Genomic DNA, 21,797 nt, shown 5'->3' with positions numbered 1-21,797 from the left:
ACATGTAATATTCATATGTATATACGTGATAGTTGTTAATTATTTTCTAATTCTAAATTTTAGTTATTTGTAAATAGTATTTCTATATGGACTCTATACTCCTATTCAAATATCTCTTAATTTTTAATCCTGAAGTTCCTTTATTCATAAATTTAATTTCTATAGGAATTCTAAACTCTTCTTTCAATATTTCTTATTTTTAAATTTTGAATTTTTCAATATTTCTTATTTTTAAATTTTGAATTTTAGTCATTTCTACATTGTATTCATGTATGGATTCTATACTGCTTTAGGAATAGCTCAGTGCCACCGAGTAATGTATAAAAATATATGTATATGTTAATATTTTGTTTTGTGCAACTACATTACACTCTGACAATGAGAGCAGAAAAATAGAGGACCGCATTTGCAGTTCAGATGTGTATGGGTAATGGAATTCATTGCTATTTTAATTTTGTGCAGCTAATGAAATTCGTTTGAAGACAGATTATGTTAAGAAATTTTAGCAATCCATACATAAGAGTATAGATGTCTGTTTGGGTATCTAGAGAACTGAACACATCTGATCTATAATTGGGGGGAAGAGTAACTTTTATTTGTGAAACAAGGAACGGTTGAAATGCTTAAGGTACAGTCACAGGACTGTGTGTGTCTGTATTGTGGTCATAAGTGAAGAGGATGAGATAAACATGAAAATGGATTTTTTGTGTTACCAGCAGTTTTTAAAGAGTACGCGTATGTTATACATGTTGGAAGTTGTCGCTATTGCTTGTGACACAATTGCATTTTTTTAAATGTTCCGCATCCTTTTGTTGGTGGTGAACAAGCAAATGTGTTTGTCTGATATGGCAAATAAGATATAAACTTGTAAGTAACGTTCTAACAAAAGCAGATAAGTTTTACAGTGTTTGCATTCCAAAATTAATAAAGATCCAACGCTCCACAATTAAAGGTACTACCATATAAAAGGTATTTAAGTATTGTTATAAATACTTCCGAAGAAAGGGTAAAAAGATAATTTTCTTAAGAGATGAAAAATGATATAATTGTCATAATATTAGCCGGAGGTATATTGATACCATAATTTACCATAATGCAAATTACCATAATTGCCATCAACAGTAGGGTTCTCAACATTGAAAACATCTGCAGGTTGTCCAGCAATAAGAAGGCACAACGTCCTCAAAGGTGATCCAGATACAAAATGGTGGTAAGCCATTTTCTTCACTGAAGAGCCTCTTTCCTTCTACCAGAAACTAGGGGATTTTGAACCTCCTTAGCAGTAGCCTGCAATGAAATGGTTGCCACACCCAGGGTTACTATTTTTTTCCCCTGAAGCTGATGTTCTGATAGAAATAAGAATTACCTGAATCTGGTTTTCTGACGGAATGTTTTTCATGCAATGGACAATGGCTCCATACTCTCCCTTATGAGCACCACTGCTCTTACAAGATGAGAAAAGTTTTGTCACTGCCATCTCTGGACCAGCTATACCCTGTAACCAAGAATTCGAAAGAAATTCAATATTCCTTTCAAAAGAATATAAATAAATTAAATAAAAGATAGCTAGCAGTTATATGACAAACGCTGATTGAAAAATAAAGTGATCTCAAGGAAGAATAGATCTTTTCATTTCACAGGTCCAGTTTAACATGCATACATTAATTCAGTGTTGCTGGTTACATGCTTAAAATCCTGTATGGACAGGCCATTTTCCATGTGAGAAATTAATGACAAGGGGATGCTTTTAACTGTGGTAATGAATTATCTAAATATTGTAGAGCAGTACAAAAAGCAAATACCTCCTGCGATGGATCAGACCCAAAAGGTGAACGGAGCTTCCATAGTGTCGGCACAATATTTTAAGCAGTGAAATAAGCAACTTCTGATCATCTCCTCCATGGAACTCCCTGATAGAGGAATCATAGCCTCCAATAATCTCATCAAGCCACTTGTTCACATCCTTTGCTGCAGCACTTCCACCAACATGGGGGCCAGGAATAGGTTGACAACACAACACATGGAAGTAACTAAGTGTGCTACCATTAACACAGGGTTCAGTATACAAGATATAATTTGAGTAAGAAGGAAAATATCAAAAAGTAAGCTGTGCATAGCATGGGCTTGAACACAGCCTTTGGGGATGGAGGACGATGTTACTTGCCACAGAGGAAGGAAACCGATTTAATGTCACATATGTGTGAGATAATCAGACATATGGGAAAACTAACATTTCTGCATATGTTTGGCTCATCCAGGGACAACAGTTTTCCTGTTCAGCTGTTGTAAAGCTTGTGGTTGGAAAACAACTCCAACAAAAATACAGAAGCCAAATATTCCAGTTTTCCACTGATCAACTGATTGAGCAACAATTTCTAAGAGTCAATCCAACTGTAACCAGGATTCTTTGTAATTCTTCTCTCATACATCATACTCCTTATTTCTGCTGATTTAGTCCAATCCCCTAGAGAAGCAAGCCCACTGGACAGTTGCACATACAAGCTGGGATGTGACGATTCCATCTCCATCAGCTTCTTCGCCACCTTCCGCATCATGGCCTCATTGCCCTGAGCTTTGCATCCACCAATAACAGTTGTCCAGCTAACCGCATCAGCTTCAAAGGGCATATTTTCAATGAATTCAACTGATTCCTCTAGCCGACCTGCGCGGACTAAGAGATCAGTCACACATGCGTAATGCTCAGCTGATGGACTCACACTGAAGTCCGCTTGCATCCGGTGAAACCATGTCAGTCCCTCTTTCACGAGTCCAGAGTGGCAGCATGCAGAAAGGACAGCAATAAATGTTCGTTCACTTGGTTTTATGCCCTTAGTTTTCATCAACTCCAAGAGTTCCAATGCTTCATGTCCATACCCATTGGAAGCATGACCAATCAGCATTGAGTTCCATAAGACCTCGTCTGGCTTATCGATTTCTTCAAAGATCCTGCACCCATTTGCTAGGCTTCCACATTTGCAATACAGATCAATGAGTGAAGACGCAACAACATGATCAGATTGCAAACCAAGAACAGTGGCTAGAGAAAAGATCTGCTCTCCAAAACTGATAGAGCAAATGCTGCTCGATGCACTCAGAGCACTGGCTATAGCAACCTTGTCAAGCCGCAAACCAAGCCGATGCATCTCACAGAATAACCCAAGTGCATCCCTAGCATGCCCATTCTGGCTCAACCCAACCACCATAGAATTCCATGAGATCACACTCTTACCAGTGATCATATCAAAAATTCTTCTCGCCTCTTCTATCTGCCCACAGTTTGAGTAAACAGTGATCATTGAGTTGAGCACTATGGTATCATGAAACCTAAGCTCTCTAAAAGCTCTGCAAGCATCCTCCCAGAGGCCACATTTTGAGTAGAAATCAATGAGTGCACTTGCTACTATTATGTCATTGACTGCTCCACATTTTAGACCACACCCATGAATCTGTTGCCCAGGATTCACCATGACTGAAAAACCACATACATTCAAAATGCTGGCATAAGTTGAAGAATCAGGTAACACATCTGATCGCATCATCCTTGCAAAAAGAGCAAAAGCATCATTTCCACAACAGGCAAATGCACAGCCACTGATAAGAGAATTCCACATAGCAATGCTTGGTTCCTCCTTTCTGTCAAAAAGTCGTATCGCCTCATGCAAATGTCCACAAGAAGCATAGCCATATATGAGTGCAGAAAGTGAGAACTCATCAACCTGAGTTAAACCATTAAGGACATAGCGAGCAGAATCCAAATCCCCACATTTGCAGTACATGTTAACTAATGCGCAACTCAACACCAAATCCTGTTCAATCTTGGAAACCACCATCCGAGCATGAGCCTGCCTCCCAAAATCATACTTCATCCAATCAGCACAAGCACCAACAATTGTCGCAAGCACAAAAGGGTCATTCCATGGAGAAGAGGCATCTGCACCACTGCATTGACCAACCGTCCTGAGTAATGCAAACGCCTCATCCGCCCGGCCACGCCGGACATACCTATGCAAAACAGCATTGCAAGCCACAGGATCCTTGACAGGCATTTCAATCAGCAGTGAACGGGCCATGTCGAGATTGCCTGTGGACACAATGCCAGTTATGATTGTATTCCATGAGAAGGTGTTCCTCTCGGGCATGGATCGGAAGATATTAAGCGCTGCATGGTGGTCTCTGGAATTGAGGTGGGAGGTGATAACAGAGTTGTAGGAGAAGCAGTTCTTGACGGGCATTTCGTCAAACAGGCGGCGGGCGTCGTGCTGGTGGAGTGGGGAGCAGCGCGCATACATGAGGAGCAAGGAGTTAGAGGGCGGCAGCGATGATGGGACATGGCCAGACTTGAGAAGGAGCTGGTGCAGCTGCTGGCCGGCCACGGCACTGCAGGAGCGGAGGAGTTGGATGCAGTTGCGGACGTCGATGATGACAGACATGGAGAAACTGAACAGGACAGGAGGCCCTGGAAGCAAGCTGTTGTTCTGCCTTCACTGAATCACCATATCCTTAGCCACTGGCCACCACCTTGTCGAGATCATAGCTGCCATGGAGGACCTAGGACAAAACATTACTTATGATGGACTCTTGCAGTGGGGAAGTGCACTAAGGGTGTGTTTAGTTCCTGAAAAAAGTTGAAAGTTTGAAGAAAGTTGGGAGTATGAAAAAAAAGTTGAAAGTTTATGTGTGTAGGAAAGTTTTTGATGTGATATGATATGATGGAAAGTTGGGAATATGGGGGAAACTAAACACGGCCTAATGCATTATCCCTCGCTCTCTGACCCCTCTCGCCAACAGAGTCCCTACACACAGAGAAAAAAAAGGAAAGCAATTGCCTTATGTCCACAAATTATATATCAAAACCACAGTAAGAAAGTAAGTTGGAACTGATCAGCATATTACCAAGTCCTAAAGTATTATCAACTCAAGAAATTAAAATATTAGAGCCCAGTGCCACATTTCATTTTAAAAAAGGTACTTGATAATTGATAACCCATTATTTTGTTCTGATAGTATTCCTAAATATCTACTCACAATGAAAAAGAAAGTAAACACATAGCTTTGATTAGTTTTCAAGTTTATAATATTAACTTCCCAAATGCCAGGCTTACTGTCCATATTTGATCTGAATATCTGAGAATTGATAATGTTTAGGAGAATACATACAGCTCTAAGGAGCAGTGGCGTGGCCAAGGAATTTTTGGTTGGGTAGTCCTACTTCACATCACATGCCAGAATTTTCAAACACCGCAAATCCCATATATGAGAATAAATTTAGTTAAAAAGTTATACAAATATAGCAATAACATCTTATAAAATCAATAATCGACTAAATTTGACAAGCAGGTTCAAAATGTGCAAACATTACAATATACATAGTTCGATAGCAATATCCCTATTCCTCAAACTACAATGGCAGCAAATCAACAGCACATTCAGTAACTACAAATTGGCAAATAGTAAAGGCAAGTGGCAGAAAGTTCAAACACAATAACTCAATGAGAATAATGAAGCTATGAGCTAGACTGCTAGAGGTATAACCTGCAAGAGCTGGGTCGTCGTCTTCCCAAGAGGACAGGACTTGACAGTGACAGGAACAGCAGGTCGGCAGCCAATGGCGACGCCGCGACAGCCAGGGGCAGGACCCTCCTGGTATTTGGGTTGAGGCAGAAGTGGAGAGGGAGGAGAACCCTGTGGGCTGTGAGGGAGACGGTGCAGGATGAGGATTTGAGAGCCGGAGGGCACGGTAGGCCTTGATCTGTGCTTGTCAAGGACATTGTCCTCATCCTTCCATGCCTGCTTCTTTCCAACCTTTTGTTCTCGTCAAGTGTATGGTTCTTCGATCTTTATTCAATTCGATTGAAATTCAACTTGTGTGTTTCCATCGAGTCCAATCTCACATCTATGTATATGGTTCTTCAATTTTTATATCTATTTTATTCTGTTTTCATTGGGACATATTGGAATGTGCACAGGATACTAACGATGGTCTCGCGTAGTAGAGTCCGTTTTGCTCGAACAAAAAATCGCGTACTGTGCGGATGACAAAGACTACGGATGAAAAATCTCCCAGAAGGCTTACGCATTTTTTAATTAGGTATAGATTGTTTAATTTTTTGAACTAAAACACGAAGTTAGTAGTTAGTACTATCTATGATGCTTGTCACATTTCAGCCAATAGAGCAATATTACTCAACCAAGTAATACTAAACATTTCTTGAGTTGGACAAGGGTAAAACTCTAGTCTGGGCTGCTCCTCATCATGAATCAAACTTGGGCTAGCCTTGTAGGTTGGCCCTTAATCAAAATTTGTCTTGGCAGGAGCTATATTGGGGGCTCAGGTTGCTATGAATTTAGCGGGGCTTAAACTGAATTGAACATAGGCCCAATTTGGTCCCTAAAAAGATCAAGTCTGAATGATTGCACTATAATATTTACAATCAGATTAGTTATCCTTTGTTTAGGCGCTCTACCTCAAGATAGGTAATGTATCCAGTCAGACAGTTTATAATTGTCTCAAAAGTTGCATTTCTGCTCATTGCAACGCAAATCAGTATCATATAAGAGATGTATTATCCCATATGGGCCCCAAAAAGAAAACGCTATTGTCCTACAAAGCAAAAGAGTGTCCCAGTTAACTGAACTTCACATAACATCATTGCACAAAAACTCGCACTCGATCGCACGAAACACATATATGGTATGATGGGTTTCCTAACACAAGCAGTCAAGCACAATGCCATCAACACAACAGAACCATCAGAAGCTTTATAAAGCTAAAAGATCAATGATTTACAGAATAACAAGGGCAAAAACAAGTATTGCTCAATCCAACAACTGAAACCTCCCCGAAACAAAGCATACAGATATGCAGGAAGTACAAGGAACTGTATTACAAAATCACATAAAAGATTTATAAATATCTAACCACAGCAACAGCTTATGAACTGACTAAGAAAAAGTCTGGCAATTAACAGCATAATAAAAAATGTAACGCTAAAATTAGGTTTCCACAAGTCCACCCACAAATTCGAACAAGCATTCTAAAGCTACAAACTAACGGAACAACTGCAAACTGAAAGACCGTCATATCAAATGTCCCCCTCCCCACAAATCCCCTACCATAAATTCCCCAAACTAAAGCTCACCCAGCTGAAATGAGCAACGAGAAAGCCCCTAAATTTCCGCGAAATCAGCAACCGAACACAGATTAGTCGGGGAAGAAGAAGAAGAAGACGGGAGGGAGCCCGCAGGTGCGCACCTCGACTGTCCAGATGAAGAAATCCCCTTCCTCTGCACACGCATACGATTCCCTCAAAACAAGAACCAACAACGAAAGCTACCGTTTCTTGGATCCAACCAGCGACCCCGACCTCCCCGAGCAGGGAAGGTAAGGAGGAGCGCCACCGTGGGGAGCTTGGGAGGGTGACTGAGGCGAGCGGCGGCGGGCACGGCTGGGTGGCACCCCTGCGTGCGGCAACAAACGGCCCATAATTTCAAGCCCACGAAGAGAACCGGGTCGGCCCATAAAACTAGCAGGCCAAAGCCCGAATAGAAAGCGGCGCGCGCGAGCCCACCTCGGCGTCGGTTTCTTCACTCTCCACCCATCCCCAGTAGAGGAGGAAGCGCCAGATCTCCACACCCACCCGCGCCGCAGATCCAGCCAGAGCCATGGCGGATCTCGCCGTGGCGGCGCCGCCGCCGACGGACCTCTTCGGCGAGCCCATCGAGGCGCACCCGCCGTGGTTCAAGCCCGACTCCTTCCTCCGCCCCGACTTCGACCCGGACGCCTACGTCGCCGACCTCCGCTCCTACGTGCCCCTCGACAGCCTCGCCGCCGAGCTCCGCTCCCACCTCGCCTCCCTCCGCGCCGAGCTCGTCGGCCTCATCAACCGCGACTACGCCGACTTCGTCGGCCTCAGCGCCCGCCTCAAGGGCGTCGATGCCGCCGCCGCGCGCATGCGGCCCCCGCTCGCCGAGCTCAGGGACAAGGTCGCCTCCTTCCGCGCCGCAGCAGCCGCCGGGCTCGCCGCACTCCGCTCCGGACTCGAGCAGCGCGCGGCTGCCACGGCTGCACGGGAGCTTCTCGAGCTGCTGCTCGACACCTCCCACGTCGTCTCTAAGGTTCGATCCTACTCCGCCGCTCCTGGTTAAACGCGAATGTAGCTTATTCCTATTAGCTAAATTTCCCCATCAGCACTGCATTGGTAGATCCGACTTTATATGGGATCTGTGACATCTGTCTGGAGGTCAACCATCAACCTTCTGAAACTGTGCCCTTCCAGTCCCCTTCCCATCGATGTTCGCCTGTTCATTTTCATGAATCATATGAAAGCTTATAGTGTTTGACTCTAGTTCAAACTAGGAAATTGGAGAGGTTTAGCACTTCCATTTTAATGCAGCAATAGTACATCATATTATTGCTGTGAACATTTTTTTGTCCCTGTATGCGGATGATCCATATGCTAACTCTGAGTATTATTTTATCCATGAATGTAGATGCAATGATGCATGTACATGAAGAAATTGGCGTGATTAAACCTGTCATAGTGCTATTTTCTACCATGTTAGAAAAATTGCCCTATCTTATGACTGATGGTCTTCTCAGATTATTTTGTCAAGGTTTCCATTGGTTCACAATTTGCAACATCATTCAATTGTATAAACCATCACCTAAAGGTGTTACTGTCAAGGCACCTGAAATCCACATTTTCCTGTTGTTCCTCCAGGTTGAGAAACTGATCAAGGAACTACCATCCGCCCCATCTGATTCATCAAATGTTGAGGCTGTTTCTGGTGATAAGGGCTACTCAGGCAACGTTGCCACACCACCAAACATGGATGATGGGACAGATGTTAGGGAGACACAAAGCATTCTCTTAGAAAGAATCGCCAGTGAGATGAACCGGCTCAAATTCTACATCAGTCATGCACAGGTTTGTGACACTAACTCACCAATAAATACTGGTCCATTTGCACCTCTCACTCACATACCTTCTCTTTTTCTGTTCCGTTGCTGAGAAAAACCATTAGGGAAAAATTGTAACACAAAAATGACATTAGTTGTTTCTCCGGAAAGGTTTATTTCTGTGTCACAATTGACCATTGAAAGTGTAGTATACACAGCAATACAACGATGTGATATAACATCTTGATTAATAACTATAAGAAAAATGTCTACCCACATGTCATAGATTTGGTTGTCGCAAACTGCTGAAGTGTCAACATGGTTTCATATTGGTAGCTTTTGTTTTATTGCTACCTGATGCTACCTTTTGCATCTCAGTGCCACTTATATTTATGATTCTTATCCTGTTACATTATGGCAGTACAGAACCTCCCTTTTATTGAAAACATGGAGAAGAGGGCCCAAGGTGCTACAAAACTACTTGATGGTAGCTTGGAGCGTTGCTTTGTGGATGGTCTAGAACATCGTGATGACAAAGTAATATACAACTGTTTGCGTGCTTATGCTGCTATTGACAACACATCTTCAGCTGAAGAGATATTCCGTACAACAGTGGTGTCGCCGTTGATCCAGAAGATTGTTCCTCAAAACTATGCAAAAGTGGTTGCTGGGGTATCTTCTGATGACCTAGAAGATGATTATGAGCAGATAATGCAATGCGTAGAAAAAGATTGCAAATTTATTTTGGAGATATCCTCGTTGGGTAATTATGATAGACGAATTTCATTAAAAAGCTGCATCATTGCTTAGTATTTTTTAAGTTGAATACTAAATGCTGCATAAGGACTTAGATTGACACATCATCTAATTTTCTATCGATTGATTTGCAGCAAACTCTGGGCTTCATGTTTTTGATTTTCTGGCCAATTCAATACTCAAAGAAGTCCATTTGGCAATCCAGAAGGGAAAGCCCGGGGCGACCTCTCCTGGAAAACCTAAACAGTTCCTCAAAAACTACAAAGCAAGCTTAAGATTCCTTGATTTTCTGGAAGGTATTGCTAAATTATGTTGCATTGTGATTATTGTTTTGTATTTAACCAGCTAAGCCTACTACAATAAATACTATGCTTGCTCGCAAGTTATGCTGGTTTATACATTTGGGACAGCCATTATATAGGACTAACAAGGAATGTGGTTAGACTGGGTTAAAGATATACATATATGACTATTGGGAGTTGCTATTGATTGAATATTTGGTCCTGTAGGTTACTGTTCATCTAAGCCTGCTGTAACAAAGTTCCGCTCCGAGCCTGCTTATGCCGATTTCATGCGACAGTGGCATGTTGCTGTCTACTTCACATTGAAGTAAGCATAAATATTTAGGCTATGCTGCTGTCAAATGCTCTTCAGAACTTCATTTCTAACTTGACTTCAACTGGTTCAATCATAAGATTTCAGGACATTGCTGGTGGTCTTGATTCTGTGCTTACAGCCACAATTACTCCTGCTGGAATGCATGACAATCAAGCGAAGCCGCAGACACTGTTGTTGAAACAAAGCGTTAAGCTCTTAGAAAGTTTGCAGGCCTGCTGGAGTGACGATGTTCTTGTTTTCTCCCACTCTGATAAGTTCCTCCGCTTGTCTTTGCAGCTTATTTCAAGGTATAGCTACTGCAGAGGATTCTTTGCCTTATCTTTTATGATTTAACCTATGGTGATTGACCCTTTTTGTATTCTACATTTTACAATAAGGTATACAACATGGCTTTCTTCTGGTTTGGCTGCACGGAAAGCTTCTGATGGGGGCTCAAGTTCTCCTGCGGATGCTGAATGGGCACTATCTGTACCTGTGGAGGATTTCATTTATGTATGTCATGTCTACAATACTCCTTGAATTCCAAGTGTGTTATTTCAGTCATCTGAACCTACTGCTTTTCATCCTTCATCATGAACTTTTTGGCTTAAGACTGAAATAGTATTGTCATCTTAGCCAGTGACATTGAGATGGTTGCATAGATTAGCAATAATTTGAGACTCACACTAAGGTTTAAGACTATAAGTGCTTAGGAGGGCATCCCAAAGATGACACCTTGCACTTCTAGCCCAACAAACATTCCAGGAACACATATACTGTGGTTACTGGTTAGTTAGAAAGTCTACAGTTGGTAGCGGTGTAGCATATCAGGTATGACTTGTCCCTTTTTTTTCATGTGTAAACTGGAAATAGTTGTTCGGCTTGTTCTTCATGATGTGCTCTAGATTGGAAGCTAGTCAATATTGATTATTACGTAATCTTACCCATTATTTTGGGCCCTGATTCTCATATTTCTTATAAAATTTGAAACATAGAAGATTATGGCCATCAGGCATATTTTGTGAATTGCATTTAAATTCTGTATTTGATGCACAGGTAATGCATGATGTAAATGCTGTAATAAGCGAGCTTTTGGAATCAGGCCAATTTGTGGAACATGTAAACCAATTGCTAGCATCATGCCCAACCGAAGTACTTGCTCTCGTGAAACACAGTATACTGCAAGCTGTTGAGCCTTTAAAGGAGTTGTTGCCTGCTATAATGAATGTCATGATTATGGTGATAGTTAAAAGGTCTAATGAGGTGAGTACACCTAAGTCAGCAGAAGAGAAGCAATGTCATCATTTCTTACTGTATCTGTGGTTCATCACTCGTATGGTACAATAAGACAATTTTGAGTCATGGTCCTTCTGTTCTTACCAACTATATTTCTGGTTGATTGTAGGACTTGAAGCACCTAAAGGGAATAACAGCAACATATAGAATGACCAATAAGCTTCCAGTAAGGCATTCTCCATATGTATCTGGGATTTTGCATCCACTTAAGGTGAATGGACATCCTGTTTTACTTCTCTGCTTTATGATTTATGTTTCTCAAAAGTGAAGCATCAAAAGTTAACTACTTAACTGGTAGCGTCTATGTCCTAATGGCTGCATTCAGTATGTGTTCTTGGCGATTTTTAAGTGCCATGGTCAGTATCTAGTACCCATTAGTCTGATCGTTATCACCCTCAAGAATAACTTATGTTTTGCCATTTTGCAGGCCCCGATATTTAGAAACATGTGTTTATGCTCTTTTTGCCTCCATATTTCATATGTGATGTTCCTCTGTTCTTGTAGGTTTTTCTTGAAGGTGACCGTATTCACTATTTATCAGAAGATGATAAAGCAAAGCTGCGCCGTGGATCGACAGATAAGATCACTTCAATTTATTATGACATGGTGTCTGAAGTAGTCACTGTGGTAAGTAAGGAATGCTTAACTGCTTATGAGAGCTCATATCTGCTTATTGGTGAATTAAACCATTTTTATTGAATATAAAGGCAAGGAAAACTGAATCATCATTGCAAAGACTACGTCAAGGTGCACAAAGACGAGTAGGAGCTAATACCGATACCTCGGATAACATCATTTCTGATACTGACAAGATCTGCATGCAGCTATTTCTTGACATTCAGGTTTGATATCTGTCCTTTAATTTTATGCTGATAAGGGACATATTATATATAACGGATATAAGATTTATTTTAGGGTGTAAATTTTGCATCAAATGATTTTTTTTAAGAGGGTCATTGCCTTTTGGTTTCATCAAAGACCCAACTAGTGCTTATGGTTGGCTTATTCAACCTTACCATTTTCTGTGGAAAACAACTTTAGCATGTAATCTGAATGTTTCTATGTTGGCCATCCAATACATTTTTTTTTTGCAAGGACCAATGGGTATTAGTTATATGATCAAACATGATACCTGTTTATGATGGATGCACTGCACCACATCTGACATTTCTTTTTTTTTTTTTGGTTTTTCTTATTATGCAGGAATATGCACGGAATCTTCGTGCAATAGGAATAGATGCAAGGGAAATCGAAACATTCAGAGCTTTATGGCAGTGTGTTGCTCCTAGAGACAAACAGGATAACATCCAGTTTTGATGTAAAGATCAATTTGAGTACATAGAAGAAAATTGCCTTAGGTCCCTCAATATCCGTAGATACGTCTCGTGTTGTTCGTTTAGGATGGATGTTGGAATGATTTTTATACATAGAGCTCTGGATTTTGATTGTTTCATTTTGGACGGTCTCCTCCGGATTATACAAGGGTCAAGGGTACATCCAAAATTTGAGAAGTGTATCAAACCTCATGTTGTTGGAAACACACCGATTCTGTTGAAAGATTGTTTTAGTGTCTTGGTATCTAACCTTTTTCTTGTTCACGCATATCTGAAGAGAACATCTATTCCTTTATTTTTCTTATTAGGCCCTTGCAGTTACCACCGTCTTTTTGAGTGGCTGCGTGTTCATATAGGCTCGCTTCTTCTCAAGTGAATTCGATAAGATGCACATAGATAATTCCATCAACCGATCTGGATCAACAGAAGACAAATTTCTAATTCAGATTCTAGAGTTCATGACAGCAGAGCAGGACACTACTTGACAGAGGACTGACAGAAATTTTTATTTGAGATTACGAGAGTACATCGAGAAGCTCAGCCCCGAGGGAGAGTATGGGTTAGCGAGGGATGCGGTTTGGGCGGCTCAGCGCATTTCCGGCGGTCCGGCGGCGGAGGGAAGGCGCGGTTCGGGCAGCAAATCGCAAATGCGGCAAGGGCGGCACGGCTCCCTCCAGGTCCGGTACGCTTCAAACCTCTTCATCCCCGCCGCCGGCAGTCTTGTCGATAATGCTGGTGCATGGCTAGTCGTCATCTCGGTATTGGAATCCGGCTAATTCAGATCCTGCAATTTGACATAATAATATATTACTCCCTCCATATATTTTTATAGTAATATTTCCAAATCTGACAAATTTATTTTTGATAGGTATATTTCAATCCAACAACCTATCATCTTAATGACTTTCTCGGATTTAATGCATGACTCTCTATTCTTCCACACAAGATGGGCATTGAGAAATGTAAATATTAATAAATCGCTTGTTTACGAGGAATGACTAGTAGCATGTTTAAATGGATGATAAGTAGAATTATTTATCCTTGATCTGTGTGTCAAGATAAAAATATGACTATCAAAAGCAGATAAAGGGAGTAACTAGCATGGTGCCTCGCGTGGCTAGCGTTCGTCGAATTTTTAATTTCGTATTTTAGTTATTTCTAAATTATATTTTTTATAAGCTTTAAACTCTACTTTTAATTTTATTATTTTCTAATTCAAAATTCAAATAGTTCTAAATTGTAACCGGTGTGAACTTTAATCTCCTCTCCCATTATTACTTATTTTTTAATTACGAATTTCAGTTATTTTTAAATTAGATTTTTATATGTACTCTATTGTTTTATTTTTCTCCGATTAATATGATAATTTCAAGACTGTGAGAACCAAACGTGTAGACTTATTTTTCTATTGTTTTAATAAAATAATAATAATAGATACTCCCTCCATCTATTTTTGATATTTATATTTTCAAATCTAAAAAATTTATTTTTTGATAGGCATATTTCAATCCAACAATTTATCATCTTAATGGCTTTCTTAATTAAATGCGTGACTCTTCATTCTTCCACACAAGATTGGCTATATGAGCATTGAGAAATGTAAATATTAATGAATCGTTTGTTTACGAGGAATGACTAGTGGCATATTTAAATGGATGATAAGTAGAATCACTTATCTTTAGTCTGTGTGCTAAGATAAAATATGACTATCAAAAGTAGATGGAGGGAGTAGTATATTAATAGGGCACCCCAAAATGTCCCCGATACTACCTGCGCTGCGCTCGTCTCACATAAACAATTACTCCCGATTGCTGAGTAGGACTGTAGGACTAGTTGACTTCTAGTATCGATTTAGACCCTGTTTAGATGGGACTAAAACTTTTAAATCCCTATCACATCGAATGTTTGGACATTAATTATAAATATTAAACGTAGACTATTGATAAAACCTATCTATAATCTTGGACTAATTCGCGAGACGAATCTATTGAGCCTAATTAATCCATGATTAGCCTATGTGATGCTATAGTAAACATTCTCTAATTATAGATTAATTAGGCTTAAAAAAATTGTCTCGTGAATTAGCTTTCGTCTATATAATTAGTTTTATAAATAGTCTATATTTAATACTTTAAATTAGTGTCTAAATACAGGGACTAAAAGTTAAGTCCATGGATCCAAACACCATCTTAAGAACTTTACAGAACAAGATCTACAAATCTATTATATAATTAAAGGAATAGAAAAAGGAGCCTCCACGTTCGCTCTCATGGCCTAGAAATTCTCACATTAATCGGAGAAAAAGAAAAAACAGAGTCCATATAGAAATACAATTTACAAATAGCTGAAATTCGGAATTAAAAATAAGGAATATTAGAAGAGGGGACTAGAGTCCATATAGAAATACAATTTACAAATAGCTGAAATTCGGAATTAAAAAATAAGGAATATTAGAAGAGGAGACTAGAGTCCATATAGAAATACAATTAGAAAATAACTGAAATTCGGAATTAAAAATAAGAAATATTAGAAGTAGAGTATAGACTCCATATAGAAATACAATTAGGAAATAACTGAAATTCGGAATTAAAAATAAGGAATATTAGAAGTAGACTATATAGTCCATATAGAAATACAATTAGGAAAAAATAGAAATTCAGAATTAAATATATAATTTAAGGAATAGAAAAAGGAGCCTCCACGTTCGCTCTCATGGCCTAGAAATTCTCACATTAATCGGAGAAAAAGAAAATACAGAGTCCATATAGAAATACAATTTAAAAATAGCTGAAATTCGGAATTAAAAATAAGAAATATTAGAAGAGGAGACTAGAGTCCATATAGAAATACAATTTACAAAGAAATTTGGAATTAAATATATAATTAAAGGAATAGAAAAAGGAACCTCCAAGTTCGCTCTCATGGCCTAGAAATTCTCACATTAATCGGAGAAAAAGAAAAGACAGAGTCCATATAGAAATACAATTTAAAAATAGCTGAAATTCGGAATTAAAAAATAAGGAATATTAGAAGAGGAGACTAGAGTCCATATAGAAATACAATTTAGAAATAGTTGAAATTCAGAATTAAAAAAAGGAATATTAGAAGAGGAGACTAGAGTCTGTCTATATAGAAATACAATTAGGAAATAACTGAAATTCGGAATGAAAAAAAGGAATATTAGAAGAGGAGACTAGAGTCCATATAGAAATACAATTAGGAAATAACTGAAATTCAGAATTAAAAAAAAAAGAAATATTAGAAGTAGAGTATAGAGTTCATATAGAAATACAATTAGGAAATAACTGAAATTCGGAATTAAAAATAAGGAATATTAGAAGTAGAGTATAGAGTACATATAGAAATACAATTAGGAAATAATATAAATTCGGAATTAAAAATAAGGAATATTAGAAGTAAAGTATAGAGTATATATAGAAATACAATTTAGAAAAAAAAATAGAAATTCGGAATTAAAAAAATAAGGAATATTAGAAGTAGAGTATAGAGTCCATATAGGAATTTAAAACTAACTAAAATTTGGAATAAACATAATAAAATTAAAAGTAGAGTTTAGAGTCTGTATAAAAATACAATTTACAAATAACTAAAATTCAAAATTAAGAAAAACATTGGAAGAAGAATTTAAGGTCAATATAGGAATACAAATATTGGAATATAATTTAGAAGCAACTGAAATTCGAAATTAAAAATTAAAGAATATTGAAAGATGAGTTTAGAGTCCACATAGAAATACAATTAGAAATAATAAAAATTCATAAATAAAAATGAATTAAAAAAAGAAATATTAAAAGACGAGTCTAGAGTCCATATAGGAATATATATAATTTACAAATAACTAAAATTTGATATTAAAAATAATTAATAACTAACACGTATATAAAATATAATATAAATATTACACATTAGTAGTTTTGTAAAGTTATTGCAAAATTTAAAATTATGTTGTCATTTTAATATATTTGAATAATATAATGAGAAAACATATATGCTAAATTAATAATAAAGTGAGGAGTATATTGTAGCAATCGATGCAACCAATCAAACCCATCCACTTAGATCCAGAAAGTCAAATAGTACTTACATTCAGTCTCCATTTTGCACAAAAGCATTTGCTCATACTCCTTGCCTTCTCCACCCCCACCCAGCAACTTTGCTTCCCCCTGTGTTCTTCCTTAGCTCGTTCCTTCCGATGGCGGAGCTAATGGCCACCATGGTGGTCGGGCCACTGGTGTCCATGGTGAAGGAGAAGGCCTCCAGCTATCTCATGGAGCAGTACAAGGTCATGGAGGGTATGGAGGAGCAGCACAAGATCCTCAAACGCAAGCTGCCGGCCATCCTCGACGTCATCGCCGACGCCGAGGAGCAGGCGGCAAAACACAGAGAAGGGGCGAAAGCATGGCTGGAGGAGCTCCGGAAGGTGGCCTACCAGGCCAATGATGTCTTCGACGAATTCAAGTACGAGGCCCTCCGCCGCAAAGCCAAGGCCAATTGGCAGTATAAGATGCTCGGCATGGATGTAATAAAGCTCTTTCCTACTCACAACCGTATTGTGTTCCGTTACAGGATGGGCAACAAGCTCAGGATGATCCTGAATGCAATTGAGGTCCTAATTACAGAGATGAATGCCTTTAGGTTTAAATTCCGACCAGAGCCACCAATGTCGTCCATGAAATGGAGGAAGACGGATTCTAAAATTTCTGAACATTCTATGGACATTGCCAACAGATCAAGAGAGGAAGACAGACAGAAGATTGTCAAGTCATTGCTTTCTCAAGCCAGCAATGGGGATCTCACTGTTATTCCCATTGTAGGAATGGGGGGGATGGGCAAGACCACCTTAGCGCAGCTCATTTACAATGACCCTCAAATTCAGAAGCATTTTCAGTTGCTCCTGTGGGTGTGTGTCTCTGACAACTTCGATGTGGATTCGCTGGCCAAAAGCATAGTTGAAGCAGCTCGCAAACAGAAGAACTGTAATGAAAGGGCTGAATTTAAAGAAGTTGTGAATGGGCAGAGGTTCCTCCTCGTATTGGATGACGTCTGGAACCGTGAGGCTAGTAAGTGGGAAGCGCTCAAGTCCTACGTTCAGCATGGTGGCAGCGGTAGCTCAGTTTTGACAACAACCCGTGATAAAACAGTTGCTGAAATAATGGCTCCACCTAAAGAAGTTCATCATCTCAAGGACTTGAATGAAAACTTTATAAAGGAAATTATCGAGAGAAGTGCTTTCAATTCAGAAGAAGAGAAAAGGCAATCTGAGCTACTCGAAATGGTTGGTGATATTGCCAAGAAATGTTCTGGTTCCCCTTTAGCTGCAACAGCATTGGGCTCTACACTGCGTACAAAGACCACCAAGAAAGAATGGGAGGCTATATTAAGGAGAAGCACAATTTGTGATGAGGAAAATGGAATTTTACCAATACTAAAGCTTAGTTACAATTGCTTGCCATCATATATGCGGCAGTGCTTTGCTTTCTGTGCTATTTTTCCCAAGGATCATGTGATTGATGTGGAAATGTTGATCCAATTATGGATGGCCAATTGTTTTATCCCAGAGCAACAAGGAGAGTGCCCTGAAATCAGTGGTAAAAGAATTTTCAGTGAGTTGGTGTCAAGGTCATTTTTTCAGGATGTGAAGGGGATCCCATTTGAGTTCCATGATATAAAGGACTCTAAGATTACTGCTAAGATCCATGATCTTATGCATGATGTTGCACAATCTTCCATGGGAAAAGAATGTGCTGCCATAGATTCAGAAAGTATTGGAAGTGAGGACTTCCCTTATTCCGCTCGCCATTTATTTTTGTCAGGTGATAGACCAGAAGTTATTCTTAATTCTTCCCTAGAGAAAGGATATCCCGGTATCCAAACATTGATATATTCCTCGCAAAATGAAGATTTACAGAATTTATCAAAATACAGGTCATTGCGAGCATTAGAGATCTGGGGAGGTATAATCCTGAAACCAAAATATCATCATCACCTGAGGTATCTTGATCTCTCATGCAGTGAAATTAAAGCACTTCCTGAAGACATAAGCATCCTATATCATCTGCAAACGCTGAACCTTTCCCACTGTAGCAATCTTCATCGACTTCCAAAGGGAACGAAGTACATGACTGCCCTCCGTCACCTGTACACTCACGGATGTGAGAGGTTAAAAAGCATGCCTCCGAACCTCGGACACCTCACTTGCCTACAGACGCTTACATGCTTTGTAGCTGGTGCTTGCTCTGGCTGCAGTGATTTGGGAGAGCTGCGGCAGTCGGACCTTGGTGGTCGACTAGAGCTAACACAACTGGAAAATGTGACAAAAGCTGATGCAAAAGCAGCAAATCTCGGAAAGAAGAAAAAACTGACCGAATTGAGCTTAGGATGGGCTGATCAGGAGTACAAGGAGGCACAGAGATAATCATAAAGAGGTGCTGGAAGGTCTCACGCCTCACGAGGGGCTCAAGGTTCTGAGTATATATAGCTGTGGGAGCAGTACATGTCCAACTTGGATGAATAAACTACGAGACATGGTAAAGCTTGTGTTAGATGGTTGCAAAAATCTCGAGAAGCTTCCTCCACTGTGGCAGCTGCCAGCTCTACAAGTTCTTTGCCTTGAAGGACTGGATAGTTTAAATTGCTTGTTCAACAGTGACACACACACACCCTTCGCATTTTGCAAACTGAAGGAGCTAACCTTGTCTTTTTTTTTTGCCGGGTCGGCCGAAAGGTTCGGTCGACCAAATTTCATTAAGGAAAAGGGGAACAAATTACAAATGGGCTTTATATCGACAATAGGATGTCGAGATTAGGCTGGGGACAGGTCCCCCCCAATCAAAGCCATACACAAAAGCCCGAAGGCTACAAAGAAAGTATGATGTCTCTATTACATAATCTGAAAATAGCCTCCAGACTTCCACATCCAAACTTCTTCTTTGATGTCTTCCAGTAACTGCTCCACGGTCTGCTGCTTGTGCTGAAAAATTCTGGCATTGCGCTCCTTCCAAATCAGCCAACAGGTCAAGGCGAAAACGCTGTCAAAGTTGCTCCTGTAGCTGCTTCGAAAATGGCATCGTGCCACCATCCACCAGCCTATCAGCCCCTCTCCCGCTTGTCCTGGCAGAGGGAAATCCACATTGACCCATGCTCGCAGCAGCTGCCATACTCGCCTGGAGAAATCACAGGTGACGAACAAGTGTAGGCAATCCTCCTATTCGCGTTGGCAGAGTACACAGTGATCTTCATGGGGCCATCCTCTCTTCGCCAAGTTGTCCGCCGTCAAGCATTTGCCCTTTGTTGCTAGCCAAAGAAAAAATCTGACCTTCGACGGAGCTTTTGTCTGCCAAATTAGCTGTCCGCAAGGAGAAATCTCACGAGCCATGAAAAAGAGATCATAAGCTGAGGACACTGAGAAAGAACCATCCGGAGTGAGCTTCCAGCGAATTGTGTCCTCCTCCTGACTGAGATTGATTTGTTGGATTTCGTCCCAAAGCTGAAAATACTGCATCATTGCTATATCCGAGAGAGATCCTTGCAAATCTCTCACCCATCGATGTCCCAGGAGTCCCTGTTCTACTGTGAGCTTAGTTCTACCAATAAAAGTCGCAAGGGTGGGCCATCTCCAGGCAATGCTTCCTCCACCTAGCCAATTGTCCGACCAAAATTTAGTGTCTCTACCATTGCCCACACAGAATTCAGATGCAGATTGGAAGATTTTCTCGTCATCTGCGCTCAGTCTGAAGTCAACAAGGGTCCAGGGCCTATCCTTCTGATGTAAGCGATTGGCTGGCCATTTCAGGCGCAGCGCTTTGCCGAAGAGCTCCAGGTTTCGAATGCCCAAGCCGCCATTTTCCACTGGTGTACAGACATCTTTCCAGGCTACAAGGCAATGTCCACCACTCACCTCCTGCTGTCCCTTCCAAAGAAATCCCCGACATTTCCGCTCGATGTCCTTGATTGCCCACTTTGGAAGTTGCAATACAGACATGAAGTGAACTGGGAGGGCCATGAGAACGGATTTAATCAAGCAGAGCCGGCCATCAGGGGACAACAACTTGGGCTTCCAACCTGCCACTTTGTTTGCAAGCTTGTCGAGAATTGGTTGCACCTCAGCTTTTGTTGGCTTTCTTGTGGACAGTGGTAATCCCAGGTAGATGATAGGGAATAATTGAATATTGCATTGCAACTCATTAGCCACCACCTGAAGTTGTTCCTGACTGCATTGAATTGGAGTGATTGCACTTTTATTGTAGTTGGTCATTAATCCACTGGCTGCACCAAAAATCTGTAGAATTGCCTTGACTACCTTGGCTTCTTGTTGACTTGGTTTGAAAAATAATACTGCATCATCAGCATATATTGATATACTTGGAACTGGGCGTCTTGGTGCTGGTTCAGATATCAGTCCACTTGCTTTCGCTTGAGCTACAACTGCTTGCAGTGCATCCATTGCCAGAACGAATAACAGTGGCGATAAAGGGTCTCCCTGCCGCAATCCCCTAGCCGGCTTAAAAGGGTTTGATTCATTCCCGTTGATAAGGATGCTGGTTTCAGCCGTGAGGAACAGAGATACCAACCATAATCTCCACTTGGCACCGAAACCTCTCCACTTCAGCATATCCAATAGAAAACACCAAGACACTGTGTCAAAGGCTTTGGAGATGTCGAGTTTGAGTAGAATCATTTCCTTGTGTTGCCTGTGGTATTGCTGAACGAGCCCTTTAACAAAGATGAAGTTTTCATGAATAGATCGACCTCTTATGAATGCATTCTGTGTGTAGGGCACAAGTTCATTCATTCTTGGGGCTAGCCTCTGTGCCATGACCTTTGCTGCTAACTTGGCGAAGCTATGTATGAGGCTTATAGGCCTATAGTCTTTCAGCAGTGTAGGGGAGTCTTTC

The 21,797-nt window shown here is 40.4% G+C and overlaps 3 protein-coding genes across 6 annotated transcripts; 2 read left to right on the top strand and 1 right to left on the bottom strand.

Annotated features, from left to right (window-relative positions):
* Nucleotides 1–893: 893 nt before the first annotated feature.
* Nucleotides 894–7,422, bottom strand: LOC4334787 (putative pentatricopeptide repeat-containing protein At1g77010, mitochondrial). Of its 4 annotated transcripts, none has more exons than XM_015772873.3 (4): nucleotides 7,253–7,422; nucleotides 1,803–4,793; nucleotides 1,367–1,495; nucleotides 894–1,287 (listed from the first exon to the last, which is right to left on the bottom strand). In XM_015772873.3, exon 2 carries the CDS (start codon nucleotides 4,428–4,430, stop codon nucleotides 2,376–2,378), a length of 2,055 nt encoding a protein of 684 aa, XP_015628359.1. In that variant the 5' UTR covers nucleotides 4,431–4,793; nucleotides 7,253–7,422; the 3' UTR covers nucleotides 894–1,287; nucleotides 1,367–1,495; nucleotides 1,803–2,375. The 4 variants fall into 4 exon arrangements, with proteins under 4 accessions (XP_015628359.1, XP_015628365.1, XP_015628366.1 ...); XM_015772879.3 differs by having other exon boundaries at nucleotides 1,803–4,615; XM_015772880.3 differs by having other exon boundaries at nucleotides 1,803–4,548.
* A 152-nt stretch (nucleotides 7,423–7,574) lies between these two features.
* Nucleotides 7,575–13,131, top strand: LOC4334786 (conserved oligomeric Golgi complex subunit 2). Its single transcript, XM_015777432.3, has 12 exons — nucleotides 7,575–8,115; nucleotides 8,721–8,927; nucleotides 9,326–9,662; nucleotides 9,790–9,951; nucleotides 10,165–10,264; nucleotides 10,351–10,560; nucleotides 10,651–10,765; nucleotides 11,309–11,515; nucleotides 11,658–11,759; nucleotides 12,053–12,175; nucleotides 12,256–12,390; nucleotides 12,752–13,131. Exons 1-12 carry the CDS (start codon nucleotides 7,663–7,665, stop codon nucleotides 12,863–12,865), a joined length of 2,265 nt encoding a protein of 754 aa, XP_015632918.1. The 5' UTR covers nucleotides 7,575–7,662; the 3' UTR covers nucleotides 12,866–13,131.
* A 3,861-nt stretch (nucleotides 13,132–16,992) lies between these two features.
* On the top strand, nucleotides 16,993–19,349 carry LOC112936108 (putative disease resistance protein RGA4). The gene has a single exon (XM_026024089.2). The coding sequence runs from the start codon at nucleotides 17,096–17,098 to the stop codon at nucleotides 19,316–19,318; it is 2,223 nt and encodes a 740-aa protein (XP_025879874.1). The 5' UTR covers nucleotides 16,993–17,095; the 3' UTR covers nucleotides 19,319–19,349.
* Nucleotides 19,350–21,797: the final 2,448 nt, after the last annotated feature.

Source organism: Oryza sativa, chromosome 3 (genome assembly GCF_034140825.1).
Source record: "Oryza sativa Japonica Group chromosome 3, ASM3414082v1".
NCBI classification, from domain to species: domain Eukaryota; kingdom Viridiplantae; phylum Streptophyta; class Magnoliopsida; order Poales; family Poaceae; genus Oryza; species Oryza sativa.
This window is presented reverse-complemented; position numbering and strand designations above follow the sequence as displayed.

What these genes read in the sequence shown, in the direction of transcription:
- LOC4334787 (XM_015772873.3), bottom strand. Translation starts at nt 4,430, where the DNA reads ATGTCTGTCATCATCGACGTCCGCAACTGCATCCAACTCCTCCGCTCC.
- LOC4334786 (XM_015777432.3), top strand. Translation starts at nt 7,663, where the DNA reads ATGGCGGATCTCGCCGTGGCGGCGCCGCCGCCGACGGACCTCTTCGGC. An exon ending in ATTCCTTGATTTTCTGGAAG is followed by an intron (nt 9,952 to 10,164) that starts GTATTGCTAAAT and finishes TTGGTCCTGTAG; the next exon opens with GTTACTGTTCATCTAAGCCT. An exon ending in GCTGTCTACTTCACATTGAA is followed by an intron (nt 10,265 to 10,350) that starts GTAAGCATAAAT and finishes TTCAATCATAAG; the next exon opens with ATTTCAGGACATTGCTGGTG.
- LOC112936108 (XM_026024089.2), top strand. Translation starts at nt 17,096, where the DNA reads ATGGCGGAGCTAATGGCCACCATGGTGGTCGGGCCACTGGTGTCCATG.